We start from the raw sequence: 14,780 nt of genomic DNA, 5'->3' as shown, positions 1-14,780 counted from the left end.
AAGCAATTAGGGAGGACCTACAGCAACTGATACATCAAAAGATCTAAACCTGCAGCATGGCCAAGTCAGCGTGAGCCGTGTTCATACATTTAAAGTAGACATGTAGCCAATTGAACAATGCTTCACTGGGAACATTTTCGTTCTTAACCTCCAGCGTAACAGCTGGTTTCCAAGGAGGAAATGTCATTATTCTTAGGTGTGTGTTCAACTACAGATCCTGCTTTGCTTGTGAACTGGTCAATTTGAGCCTGGGTTCCGTATTTGTTGCTGGAATACAGGGGCAATATATCTATGTGCTGAGAAGCCCGGCCACAAAGTGGTTTCCTTTCAGTGCCAGCGGCCTGCTGAAGTGACAGGAGGGGATACAATATGAAGAAGGTTGTCGATTAGCTCTCTGTCCTTCACGGTTTTCAAGCTGTCAGTCAAGCCACCCTCCAATTCATATCTATTTCTGGATACATAATTTTTCCATTCCAGAACACATTGTCTATTTTATTTTTACAATCCAAAACAGAATTGCTGCTTTTTGTTTTATCAATTTGCAAAGCCTATCTAACTCACTACTATTCATTTCCTCCTTTCTCCTGCCTATCAAACATCTGTGCATTTTATAATTTTTTTCTCTCATTATATCATTTTACATTTATATCATTTCCTGGTACTCTCAAAAAACAACCAAAAAAAAAAACCCTCTAAGAAGCCATTCATTTACTCGTTCATATACCAAGTCATTATTACTTAGTCTGAGAAAAACATTATTTTATAAGGAATTAAATGAGACGTGGAGCTCAAATTGCCCAATCTTCTCTTTCCACAAGTGAGGAAGGACTAAGCCCAGTGACGTGGGGTAACCAGAACAGGTCATGGGGAGGTGGCTCTGACCAAGAACTGCTAACGGTAAAGCATTGGAGTTTTTATTAATACGCATAGATCAATAATAACAGCATGAAAGGAAGCATCACACTGACTTTGTATTATAATTATTTGGGACTCTGTGTCTTCCCCAGTAGATTGTAACATTCAGGAGGCAGAGACGATGGTATGTTCACTGCACCCCCAGCACTACACCATGCCCACAGCTGTGCTTAATGAAGTTGTCATCTTCGGTGCATTCGCTGGCCTTGTTGCTGGCCTCATGCAAGCAAGGTGGCTGCTGGGTAACCAGCACCACTTACAAACACAGCAGTGTCCGGCAGAAGAAGGACTGGTTCTGCCTCTTTTTCTCACCATTTCTGGAATCACACCCAGCAGACCCCTGTCACACCACGTTGGCCAGAGCTGGGTCACCCAAGCATCTCTGGAATAATCACAGCCGAGGAGCTTGGAGTCACCATGTCCGATTTTGTGAAATCACCCACTTCCACATAAGACTGTGTGACAACCTGGAAGCTTGCTCGTGTAGGCAGACATGTAAACAAAAATGCAAACTGCAAGGTTATATGCACATTACAACTCAGCTTTGTAAAAACTGGCAAAAACAAAATAAAAAGACTTGGAATATACACTAAGTATACACTAATTAAAATAGCTTTATTTGGTGGAATAAAGGTTCTTTTTGTTCTGTTGTCACTTTCTTCCTTAATATCGTTAGATTGTTTTAGATTTTTGTAATCAGATGAGCTTCGCTATTCTCATATGACTTCCAGCTCAACTAGACAAGAGTCTTCGACCTCTGATCTCGCCCTTCAGGACTGACTACCTACCTGGGGAAATGGATGCCAGGGCAGGTGTGCCCCAGGGGCAGCTGCAGGCAGGCAGGATCCCCAAATGGCAAGCACTGACAGCAATTTTACTTTTCTCGACAAGGTCCAATGCGAGTGAACTGAGAGTCACTGAGGTAAGTGGGGACCAGTCACGTCACACTATTTCTGGGTTAGGGAGAGGTCTCAGTCACCCTTCTGCCTCTTGTGTGGTCTCCTCAGAGGCGGACCATCAAAGCAGGGTGGTGGCACTCTGGAAGGTGACACCACAACCGCCCACGCAGAGTGCGAGGTGTGAAGAAAAGGACGCTGCACCCCTGCAGTGCAGGTCCAGTGAAAGCTCACTCCCACTGGGGCACACTCATTGAGGGTGGACAAGCAAAAGGACGGAGATCAAGGCCGGGAACCTTTACGGTACAGGTCACTGGATGATTTTCAAGAGTGGGAGGTTATATTGTTTGTTTGTTTATTTGTTTGTTTGTTTTATAAACCTCCATTCTTATGGGTGTGACCAGAAAGCTTATAAATGAACATATAGTACTAAGCTATCAGCACAGCTCCGGTAGAAATTTCCTAAGGCTTATGGGTGGGGCTTACTTCCCAGGGGCACTCCCAAAACAGAGTTGTGCCAGGGGCCTCTGAACAGTCCCATCCATTTGCCATTCTTCTTAATGTCCTCCAACAGGAATGCAGTACTAAGGTTTTGGGTGGGGCTTTTATTTTCATTTTAAATTGTTTTGTATTATTTACTCTTCTGTTACATACGTGCTATTATTTATTTTCTTCTTTATTTTATTGTTCTATTACAGTTGTCCAAGTTTTTCCCTCTTTGTCCTTCTCCACCCAGCCCACCCCCTGCTCACACACTCAATCCCCACACCATTGCTCATGTCCATGAGTCATTCATATGTGTTCTTTGACTAGTACCTTCCCCTTCTTTCCTCCATTATCCCCCTCTACCATCCCCTCTGGCTGCATCAATCTGTTCCACGTTTCCATGTCTCTGGTTCTGTTTTGCTCATTACTTTATTTTATTCAGTAGATTCCTCTTATAAGTGAGATCATATGGTATTTGTCTTTCACTGACTGGCTTATATCACTTAGCATAATATTCTCCAGTTCCCTCCATGCTATGGCAAAAGGTAGGAGTACCTTCTTTCTTTCTGCTGCACAGTATTCCATTACATAAATGTACCAAGTTTTTTGATCCATTCATTTACTGATGGGCACTTAGGCTGTTTCCAGCACTTAGCTATTGTAAATAGCACTGCTATGAACATAGGGGTTCATAAGTTCTTTTAAATTGCTGTTCCAGGGTTCTTCAGATATATTCCCAGCAGTGTAATTGCTGGGTCAAAAAGCAGTTCCATTTTTAATTTTTTAAGGAAAGTCCATACTGTTTTCCACAGTGGCCGCACCAGTCTGCATTCCTACCATCGGGGCACTAGGGTTCCCTTTTCTCCACATCCTCACCAGCACTTTTTGGTTATTGATTTGTTTATGGTGGCCACCCTCACAGGAGTGAGGTGATATCTCATTGTGGTTTAAATTTGCATCTCTCTCATGGCTAGGGTGTTGAGCATCTTTTCATATGTCTATGTGCTCTCTGTATGTCCTCCTGGGAGAAGTGTCTATTCAGGTCCTCTGCCCATTTTTTTATTGGATTGTTTGTTGTTGGGAACCGCTCTGCCTGGTTTCAGAAGCTGTAAACCCCCATGGCTAAGGCTGAGTGAGAGACCTTGGGACCATAAGCCACTAAGGAGACAAAGCTTATCTTCCTGGCAGGGGCGCCGCCTCTGACCTCTTTACTTTACCCTGCTTGGCCCCCCGTGCATGACCAGTTAGCCAGTGATGGGTAAGATTCCTCAAGGGAGGGATGACCTAAGACAGGCATGGTCACAAAAAGGCCCTCAGGGAAGGACTTGGGGGGGCTATAAAAAAAGGGGTGATGGACCCTCGCCCCTCGGCTTTGACATAGCCTGAGTCCTCATTCTGTCTGCAAGAAGTCTCCTAATCTCTTGGCTGCCTTACTTCCCCTGCATGACATAAGCCTGGAACAATGACAGAGGGTGGTGCAGCCCTGTGCTAGAAAGGGCTGGATTCCCCAGGGCAATCAGGCCTAAGAAAAAATACATAAAACCTCATGAAACCGGCTTTGTTAAGAATGCCCTCAGTTTTCTGATACGGGTTCAAGCATGAAATGAGTTTGTTCCCCAAGGTTTTATGGCCCTTTAGCTAACTGACCTTGACTCAGAATAAGCCCTCAGAGTTCTTTGTATGTTACCTATTGCTTGATCCTTACTGCCTGACAATGATTGATGAGCTTTACCTGTATTCCTGTGCAAACTGAACCGAATAAAAGCCCATTGAGGAAAAGGCTCTTGGTCCTTCTCCTTTGAGAGATCGGCCACCTTTCCTCCCCAAGCAGATCATGTCTTGATAGACTTATTTTCATCCGTGGCGGATGGGGGACTCTGCGGGCAAAGCTCCCCCATAGTTTGTCTTCCTGGTATTGCGTTGTTTGGGTTCTTTATATATTTTGGAGATCAAACCCTTGCCTGAGGTATCATTGGCAAATATGGTCTCCCATTTGACGATGATGGGTTCTTTAGCTGTGCAGAAGCTTATAATTTGATGTGGTCCCATTTGTTTACCTATTCCTTTATTTCCCTTGCCCTAGGAGATGTATCAGCAAAAATATGGCTACACAAAGATAGCTGAAATTTTCCTGCCTAGGTTTTCCTCCAGGACTTGTATGATATCACAACTTATATTTAAGTCTTTTCTCCATTTTGAGTTTATTCTGGTATACAGTGTAAATTGGTGGTCTAATTTCTTTTATTTTTTTGCATGTGGCTGTCCAGTTCTCCCAACATCATTTATTGAAGAGACAATTTTTATTCCATTGTATGCTCCTGCCCCCTTTGTCAAATGTTAACTGACCATAGAGACATGGTTCATTTCAGGGCTCTCTATTCTGTTCCATTGATCTGTGTGTCTGTTCTTAAGCTAGTACCAGGCTATTTTGATTATAGTAGACTTGTAGTATAATTTGACATCAGGTATTGTGATACTTCCTATTTGTTCTTTTTTCTCAAGATTGCTGAGGCTATTCAGGGTCTTTTTTGGTTCCATATAAATTTTTGAAATATTTGTTCTAGATCAGTGAAATGTACCATTGGTATTTTAATAGGGATTGTGTTGAATCTATAGATTGCTTAGGGTAGTATGGACATTTTAATATGTTAATTCTTCCAATCCATGAACACAGTATATGCTTCCATTTATTTGTATCTTCCTCAATTTCTTTCTTCAGTGTTCTATAGCTTTCTGAGTACAAGTCTTTTACCTCCTCGGTTAAATTTATTCCTAGGTACTTGATTTCTCCTGTTGCTATAGTAAATGGGATTTTTTCCTAGTTTCTCTTTCTGATAGTTCATTGTTGTACAAAAATGCCATCAATTTCTGAATATTGACTTTTTATCTCCCTACTTTGTCAAATTCACTTGTTACATCAAGTCATGTTTTGGGTGGAGACTATAGGGTTTTCTTTTGTTGTTGTTGTTTTTGTTTGTTGTTGTTTTAATATATACAAAATCATTTGCTATAAAAGTGAACAGAAATTCCCAAGACAAAGCCCACAGTTTTTCTCTGCCCTTCTCCTCCTGCCATATGCCAACCAATACAAAGAACAGCATAGAACGGCAGTTCCCAAACTTGTCTGCATATTAAAATCACTTGGGATCTGTCCCAATCCCACCTCCCAGCCACACCTGGCCCATGAAATTATAGCCTCTGGAGGAGGGACACAAATGGCAGTATTTTCAGAAGCTCCCAGGCACCAATAGACAGTTGTGATTAAGGTGAAGATAGCCGGATGGACCCAGTCCAGATACACCTGACATCTGCAATTCAGGAGGCCTGAAGTCTTACTCCATCCTCTGTCTGCTCCACTATCTGTCAGGCACTCAGATCTTTGGTGTAGTTGTTAACACAACACATTGATGAGTGTGTTGGTATCATTGTTCTTGCCCCTAACACATAATCAGTTTGTGAATACAAATATTAACGGAATTCTAACACAATGAGTACAGCCCCTGGGTTTCTTTTAATTTATGATCTGTTTAAACGTTCACACCACTTCTGCATCTTAAGGGACAGTACATCCCTGACTCCTGGCTTTGTTCTCCATTTTGCAAGCATATCTATCCTGCATGACAAACTTTTTTTTAAAATGTGTCTTACCTCTACAATGCTTTTTAAATCTTGCATGGATGCTTTTATTTCTTTTTCTTCTCTGATCACTGTGGCTAGAACTTCCAGTGCTATGGTGAATAAGTGTGGTGAAAGCAGACACACTTGTCTTTTTCCTGCTTAAGGGAAATGCTTTTAGTTTTTGTCCCCTGAGTATGAGGTTGGCAGTAGGTTTTGCTTATATGGCTTTTATTATGTTGAGGTATGAGAAGCCATGCCTCAACATATTTTTTTGTCTTGGCACTCCCATTACATGGTGTGAGGTGCAGCCTTAGGCATTCACCAGAGTGGGGCAACACAGGTAGCTACATTATTGCACTGTATGTGGGGGAGGAGTCAGAGAGGGAACAGTACCACTTGCTCAGCTCTCTGCTGACATTCAGTCATTTCCCTCACTACCCACAAGCAAATTGGGCCCTTCTGGTGCTGATTCCCAGGTGGGTGGGTTTCTGTACATTCTAGGACCCTGTGGGTCTCTCCAGCGAACTCTCCTGTGAGGCTGGGAGTTTCTCCCGCTGCTGCAACCCCCACAGGTTTTTTCAGTCAGAGGTTTGAGGCTTTATTTCTGCACACTGGAGCCCTGGGTTTTTTGTACAGTGTGTCTCGCTCCCCAGTTGTTCCTCCCAGTTTATCCACACACAAATATGGGACTGCCCGCTCTGCCAGCCACTGCCTTGCCTCAAGTCCTCTCCACCCTGGCTGCCTGTCTCAGCCCCTCCTACCAGTCTGGGTGAATGTTGCTTCTTTAACTCCTTGGTTTCAGACTTCCATATAGTTCAGTTTTCAGGCAGTTCTGGTTATTTCTGTTTTCAAATTTGTTGTTGTCCTTCTTTTGGTTGTGCAAGAAGGCAAAGTGTATCTACCTACACCTCCAACTTGGCTGGAAGTCTAAAGGTAAGAAATTTTTTACATTGTATGTAAGGAAATCAATTTTTTAAATATTCTATTGACCTAATAATCAAAGAAATACAAATTAAACGAATACAAGTGTTTTCCACTTATTATATTAGAAAAAATATTTAACATTATTAAATGCCATATTTAAATATTATTAAATAATATTTCCTTAAGGCAGTGATTTTCAACTGTGATGCTGCAAGAATTTTTAAAGCATGCAACACCTGACTATTTAATCAGGGCACTGACCTGGTCTCCCTTAGATTTTCAAATAAAGAAATGACAGCAGTCAACATAGCAATAGCCATCTGGTGTGAATGAATCAAAATTATACCTATCTTTTTTATTTGATCGGCAAAAAATATATTTCTGTATGTGCTGCAGAATTTTAGTAGTTAGTTTATGTGTGTCATAGGTGGAAAAGGTTGAAAAGGCTGCCTTAAGGTTTTATTCTGATTTTCCTCAGTAAAACTGCTTGTTCTCGCAGCCAGCCTATTTGTCTTTATAAATCAGAGGGTGCACAGGGGTGTGGGTGGCCTTGATGGGAAAGAATGGGGCCCTAGCCTTGGCTGGACCTTAACTGTTGGCTGTCTGGCAGCCTCTGACCTCCACAATGCCTAGCTGGCATTCATGGGTGAAATCTGCTGCTCTTATGTTATATAGCCTTTTGTGTCTTGTTTGGGTGCATTAGTGTTAGCATAGGTAGATGGTTAGTTATAAATAAAGGAAGGGAGCAGTGGGAATCAGACATTAAACATAAAAAACTAGGGATCTGAATCAGACAATAAGCTGCAGCATTCCTAGGCTCACCAGGGGACCAGCACCCTCTGCCCTCAGGACCTAATCCCTGAAGTAGGCAGGAAAGATCATTACTGGTCATTAGCCAGGATTACTGAGGGAAAAATACAACATTAAAGGGGAAATTCCTCTGCTGAGTGCATGCCCAGTAGGAGCCAAGATGGTGACCATTGGGGGGAGGTGTCTAATCTGGAAAAAAGACCAATTGGTTAGGGGGAGGGCCCAGCACAAGCCCACAAAGGATTGGGAAAGATTGGTCAGTTTGAGGGCCCAAGGTAGCTTTTTCTCACTGGCTTTGCCAGCACCCACATTAAGAAAATTGGCTACAACCTGACACAGTAGCATTTGTGTCTATTTGTGGCTGGAATGGGGAGAACATGCTGGAGCCAAGTGCTAACATGCTTTGGTTCAAGGGATGGAAAGTCACCCATGAAGATGGCAATGCCAGTGGAATTTGCTTCTTGAAGCTCTAGATCACATCCTGCCACCAACTCATCCAACTGCCAAGCCCATGCACCTGCCCCTCCAGGACGTCTACAAAATTGGTGGCATTTCTACTGTCTCTGTGGGCCGGGTGAAAACTGGTGTTCTCGAACCTGGCATGGTGGTCACCTTTGCTCTAATCAATGTTACAACTGAAATAAAGCCTATTGAAACACACCATGAAGCTTCGCATGTCGCTCTTCCTAGGGATAACATGGCCTTCACTGACAAGAACATGTCTGTCAAAGATGTTTGTAGTGGCAATGTGACTGGTGACAGCAAAAATGACCCACCAATGGAAGCAGCTGGATTCATAGCTCAGGTGATTATCCTGAACCATCCAGGCCAGATCAGTGCTGGACACGCACCTGTGCTGGATTGTCACACAGCTCACAGTGCTCGCAAAGTTGCTGAGCTGAAGGAGAAGATTGATCATCGTTCTGGGGAAAAAACTAGAAGACGGCCAAAGTTCTTGAAATCTAGTGATACCGCCATCATCGATATGGTTTCTGTCAAGCCCAGGTGTGTTGAGAGCTTCTCTGACCATCCTCCTCTGGGCCGCTTTGCTGTTAGTGACGTGAGACCGACATTTGCTGTGGGTGTCCTCAAAGCAGTGGACAAGAAGGCAGCGGGAGCTGCAAAGTCCCTGTCTGCCCAAAACGCTCAGCAGAAGGCTAAGTGAATATTATCCCCAACACCTGCCACCCCAGCCTTAATCAGTGGTGGAAGAACAACCTCAGAATTGTTTGTCTCAATTTGTCATTTCAGTTTGATAGTAAAAGACTGGTTAATGATTACACTATATCGTAAAGCCTTCAGAAGGACAGGATAATGTTTGGTGGACCGTTTGTTTTTTGTGTGTGTGTGGAAGTTTTTAAGTTATTAGTTTTTAAAATCAGTACTTTTTAATGGAAGCAACTTGACCAAAAATCTGTCACAGAACTTTGAGACCCATTAAAATAAAGTTTAATGGAAGCACAAGGTAATATAGTCAAAGCTCACCAAAGGCCTCTGGCTCAGTGACATGTGTTCCTTTGCTCATTCATTCACACATTCTCTCTCTGTAGCAGCCATGTGGGCTCCAAGCATGGGCTACAAGCATGGGCCTGGGTACAGTAACAGCACCAGCTGGAGCAGAGGTGAGAACAGAGACTAACCTAGTAGGATGGGGCTAGTAGACTGAACTGGACTAAGTTTTGGCATAGACTGAACCAATGTCACAGAAATTCTGGACCCTGCTCCTTCTTCTGGGCTTGACAAAGACAAGGTTTGACTTCTTCCTCAGCAGGATGGACTAAGATGAGACCATGGGAACCTGGGGGCAGTCTTTCATTTTTACTTCAATAAATCTTACCACTATACCTCATCCTCCCATGGGTGAGTCCTTGGAAATGCGTTTCTTGCAACTCCTTGGAAGGACCCTACTTCCACTGGCAACAGTGGGACTCCCTGGGTATTTCAGCTAGATCCCAACCCAGGCCAATGGTCCAGCATCCACCCCTGCTTCTGCCTTAAGTGGAGCTGTTGCAAGACCACCAGGTCTTGTTTTAATACCTGCGATGCACAGGAACAACTCCCAAAATAACCAGTCTCAGCTCCCTGCCCTTTTTCTCACCATCTTGCACTACTTTTCTCACAGACTATGGCCACAGGCAATAATTCCCTTCTTTGTGCTCAAGATTAACCTGAAGAATGGACCTGCACTATTGAGTTTAAACCAGACAAAGGAGCTCAGGAAACATATCTGAATGTTTCGTCCTCTCAATTTCTTTCTCTCCCCTCCTCAGCCCTCCCACAATCCCACAATCTCCTGAGTTCAGAAAGGTTAAGCTTTTCCTTTACTGTTCCTAGGACACACCTTCTAATTCCTATTTAAGTCTCAAGAGTTGTCAGGGGTATCTCCACCACACAATTGGAGAACATTGCTGGCTAAATCTTCCATATTTGGTTGTCAATAAGCTAATGGGACAGAGAAAGTGAGGGGAGTTATAGAATTTAATACATTTTTCAAGCCTGACTGACTTGTGATATTCATTTTTTTTATCCTCACCTGAGGACGTGCTTATTAATTTGAGAGAGAGAAGAAGGGAGGGAGAGAAAGAGAGAGAAAAACATCAATGCAAGAGAAACATCTTGTATGTGCCGAACCCACAATCCAGGTTGTGTGATGACTAGAAATAGAACCTGTGACCTTTCAGTATATGGGACAACACTCCAGCCAACTGAGCCACACCGGCCAGGACTGACTTCTGACATTCTGGACCTACTGCATAATCCTATTGTGAATATCAAAACAAAATAAGATCTTAGTTTTTTTGGTTAGGGTCCTTTATCCTTGAATATAGAAAACTCAACTCAAATGTACTTCAGCAGTAAAGAAGTGCAGAAGTTTCATAGTTAGCTGATTTAGTGACTCTTCAACATCACCCTAGGTTCCTTCCCTACCTTGTTTCTGCCATGAACAGGCATAACCCTGGACATGGCATAAAAGGACCATCTCTTCCAGTGTCTTCTCACCCTCCTCATCCTCACATCTTATGGGCCAGATCAAGAACTGACTTTATTTTAATTTTATTTTTCAATTAGAGCTTACATTCAGTATTATTTTCTATTAGTTTCAGGTGTACAGCATAGTGAAGGATTGACTCTTAAGCCACTCATTGTGCTCCCAGCTCCTGATCTATGTAGGGGAGAAAAAAATACTTGGACAAAAATCAGATTCTCCCAGCAAAGAAGACTGGTGAAATAGATATGGAGGAAGCAACCAGCAAGTGTCCAGCCTTCTGGCTTGGGGCTTTTCTTGGGACATTTATTCCATAACAACCTCAGACTTCTGTGTTCCTAAGGAACTTAGGCACAAAAGTTGGGTACCTATTAGGGCAAAAAAGAGAGGGTGTTAAATATTTTTAAGTTACAATCATTGTTGCATGTTTATAATAGGATGTTGAATAAAAAAGCCAATTAAAAAATACAGATTGACTAGAACTAAAACTATGTTTAAAAATACATTTTAATACAAGGAAGAAAAAAAACACTGAAATAATAATAATAATTATAGTTGAGATCTTGGAACTGTTGGTGATTTTTCCCTAATTTCTTATATAATTTTTAATTACAAAATTTCATATCTTTTGACCATAGAGACCTGAGTTTGTTTCTGGGTTCTCTATTCTGTTCCATTGGTCTATGTGTCTGTTCTTATGCCACTACTAGGCTGTTTTGATTACAGTGGCCTTGTAATACAGTTTGATATCAGGTGTTGTGATCCCTCCTACTTTGTTCTTCTTTCTCAAAATTGCTGAGGCTACTTGGAGTCATTTATGGTTCCATATAAATTTTTTGAAATGTTTGTTCTATGTCTGTGAAATATGCCATTGGCACTTTAATAGGGATTGCATTGACTCTATAAATTGCTTTGGGTAGTATGGACATTTTGATGATGTTAATTCTTCCAATCCATGAACATGGTACATGCTTCCATCTGTTTGTGTCTTCCTTCATTTCTTTCTTCAGTGTTGTGTAGTTTTCTGAGTACAGGTCTTTTACCTCCTTGGTTAGGTTTATTCCTAGGTACTTTATTTTTCTTGTTGCTATATCAAATGGGAGACTCTATGGTCAATTAATATTCGACAAAGGGGCAGAAGGATAAAATGGAGTAAAAATAGCCTCTTCAACAAATGGTGTTGGGAGATCTGGACATCTACAAGCAAAAAAAATCAAACTTGATCACCAACATACACCATACATAAAAACAAATCCAAGGTGGATAAAAGACTTAAATATAAGTCATGATACCATAGAAGTCCTAGATGAGAACATAAAGGCAGGAAAATCTCAGACATTCCATGCAGCAATATTTTCACCGTTATGTCCCCTAGAGCAAGGGACATAAAGGAAAGAACAAATGGGATCTCATCAGAATAAAAAGCTTCTGCACAGCTAAAGAAAAGAGCATTAAAATGAAAAGAGAACCAACCATATGGGAAAACATATTTGCCAATGATACCTCAGACAAGAGTTTGATCTCCAAAATATACAAAGAACTCACATGACTCCACTCCAGGAAGACAAACAACCCAATTAAAAAATGGACAAAGTATTTGAACAGACACTTCTCCAAAGAGGACATACAGAGGGCCCAGAGACATATGAAAAGATGCTCAGCATCACTAGCCATCAGAGAGATGCAAAGTAAAACCACAATGAGATACCACCTCACACTGGTGAGAATGGCCATCATAAACAAATCAACAAATAACAAGTGTTGGAGAGGTTGTGGAGAAAAGGGAACCCTAGTGCCCTGGTGGTGGGAATGCAGACTGGCACAGCCACTGTGAAAAACAGTATGGAATTTCCTCAGAAAACTAAAAATGGAACTGCCTTTTGACCCAGCAATTCCACTGCTGGAATTATATCCCAAGGACAGTGAAACACCAATCCAAAGAACCTATGCACCCCAATGTTTATAGCAGCACAATTTACAATAGCCAAGTGCTAGAAGCAACCTAAGTGCCCATCAGTAAATGAGTGGATCAAAAAACTATGGTACAGTTTCACAATGGAATACTACACAGCAGAAAGAAGGAGCTCCTACCCTTCATGACAGCATGGATGTAACTGGAGAGCATTATGCTAAGTGAAATAAGCCAGACAGTGAAAGACAAATACCATATGGTCTCACCTATAAGTGGAACCTAATCAACAAAACAAACAAGCAAGCAAAATATAACCAGAGACATAGAAATTAAGAACAAATTGACAGTAACCAGAGGGGAGCTTGGAGGGGACAATGGGAGTAAAGGTGGAAGGGTTTTCAGAAACATGTATAAAGGACACATGGACAAAACCAATGGGGGTGAGATCAGGGGTGGGGGTGGGGATGGCTGGAAGGGGGTGGGGAATGGAGACAACTGTACTTGAACACTAAGAAAAATTTAAAATAAAATTTTATAACTTATTAAATCTTTTAAAATTCTCATCATCATTGTCCTCCAACTTTCTTTATTTAAACATCATATAAGTGGAAATAATCTGTAGCATCTACCTGTATTCATTTACCAGGCACAGTACCCTCCACAAACAGGATAGTTAGGTAAAATATCCTTGTCATAAATGCATGCTCACTGTATCAAAACTTGCCTTTAAATTCACTCCCTCATTAAATCTAAAGAGGTTATTTCTATTTTTCCCACAACCACTGTAAAACTCTAATGGGCTTTGTAATTATTTTCAACTCTTTTTCAAGACACTTTCTGATTTGTACATTAGTGACATTGAAACATTTAAGCTACTATTTTTGAGATAATATCTATCCCTAAAGCACCTTTAAAAGGGAACACTTAATTCTATTCTCCCTTTATCTCCTAATTTCTTCAAGCCCAAGAGTTAGCCTGGCTTTCAGAGTGGTTAATATTTTGTTTGAATTATTCAGGGGTTTTTACCATTATGCCAACTCCCATTTATGCAGAAGTTCATCCTGTATGTAATGTATTTTCCTGCCCTGCAGCCCCCTCCCTCTCATCCGCCCTGCTGGGCTTCCCCATGCCTGCTGCCATGACTGCATGCCTTTCACTGGTTTGGGGTATGCCAAACATCTCCAAGTGAGCCTGTAATTGCTTCTTTCTGCCATATCCAAACTGTATAATATATTGGCACAGAAAACAGTGAACCAAATGGTGGCTACTGCACCTTCATTCTCACCTTCCTCTTTACCATTCTGGAGTAGAAGAGCCTTGGGAGAGGTGCTACAAATGTCCTCTCTCTGGCATAGCATTTGCTAAATACTCCAGTAAGAGTCATCTTTATCATAAAATGAAATCCTTTTCTAATTCCATTTGTTTTCTTTCCAGTTAACCTTCTCGCCAGTATTAGTCAGGGTTCTCCAGAGAAACAGAACCAATGGTGTGTGTGTGTGTGTGTGTGTGTGTGTGTGTGTAAAGACATAATAAAGAATTGGCTCACATGATTATGGAGGCTGACAAGTCCTAAGATTTAGTCAGCACTCTGGACATTCAGGAGAGCCAATGGTGTCTTTCAGGATTTCCATGAGATTTTAAAAAATCGAATGTTTCAGTTCAAGTCCAAAGACAAGAAAAAACTGATACCCTAGCTCCAGACAGTCAGACAGGCAGCGTTCACTCTTTTTAATTGGAGGGTCAGACTTTTCGTTCTGTTCAGACCTGCAATTGATTGGATGAGGCCCACCAACATAAGAATGGCAATCTGTTTACAGAGTGAAATATCAAACCCATATCCACTCTCAAAAACACACCCAAAATAATGCTTGACCAAATGTCTAGGAGCGAACCAGTCAAGATGACACATAAAATTAGCCCAAGACTGATTCGTTTAAATCACTCTCTTGATGTACTTCATCCACACCAGATTACATATTTTTAAATTTTTTTATTGTTGTTCAATTACATTTGTCCCCATTTTCCCCGCATTACTCTCCCCTGCCCTGCCCACCACGCCCTCCCACATTCAGCCCTCCGCCACCATTGTCCTTGTCCATGGGTCCTTTATATACATGTTCTTTGACTTGACCCTTCCCCTTCTTTCCCCTGTTTCCCCCCTTCCTCCTTAGAAAACTATTTTCTAATTGGTTTCCATTTCTTTTCAACCACCTTGCCCTGCTGCTTATTTCTT

The 14,780-nt window shown here is 41.8% G+C and overlaps 1 protein-coding gene across 1 annotated transcript; it reads left to right on the top strand.

Moving 5' to 3' along the window:
- Positions 1 to 1,036: 1,036 nt before the first annotated feature.
- LOC112301671 (elongation factor 1-alpha 1-like) lies at positions 1,037 to 8,814 on the top strand. The gene is given in 6 exon segments (XM_045192706.2): positions 1,037 to 1,157; positions 1,647 to 1,837; positions 1,925 to 2,028; positions 7,952 to 7,974; positions 7,977 to 8,099; positions 8,102 to 8,814. Coding segments are annotated over 6 exon segments (1,275 nt in total).
- The last annotated feature ends 5,966 nt before the right edge of the window (positions 8,815 to 14,780 follow it).

This window comes from Desmodus rotundus, chromosome 7, assembly GCF_022682495.2.
Source record: "Desmodus rotundus isolate HL8 chromosome 7, HLdesRot8A.1, whole genome shotgun sequence".
Taxonomy (NCBI): Eukaryota; Metazoa; Chordata; class Mammalia; order Chiroptera; family Phyllostomidae; genus Desmodus; species Desmodus rotundus.
This window is presented reverse-complemented; position numbering and strand designations above follow the sequence as displayed.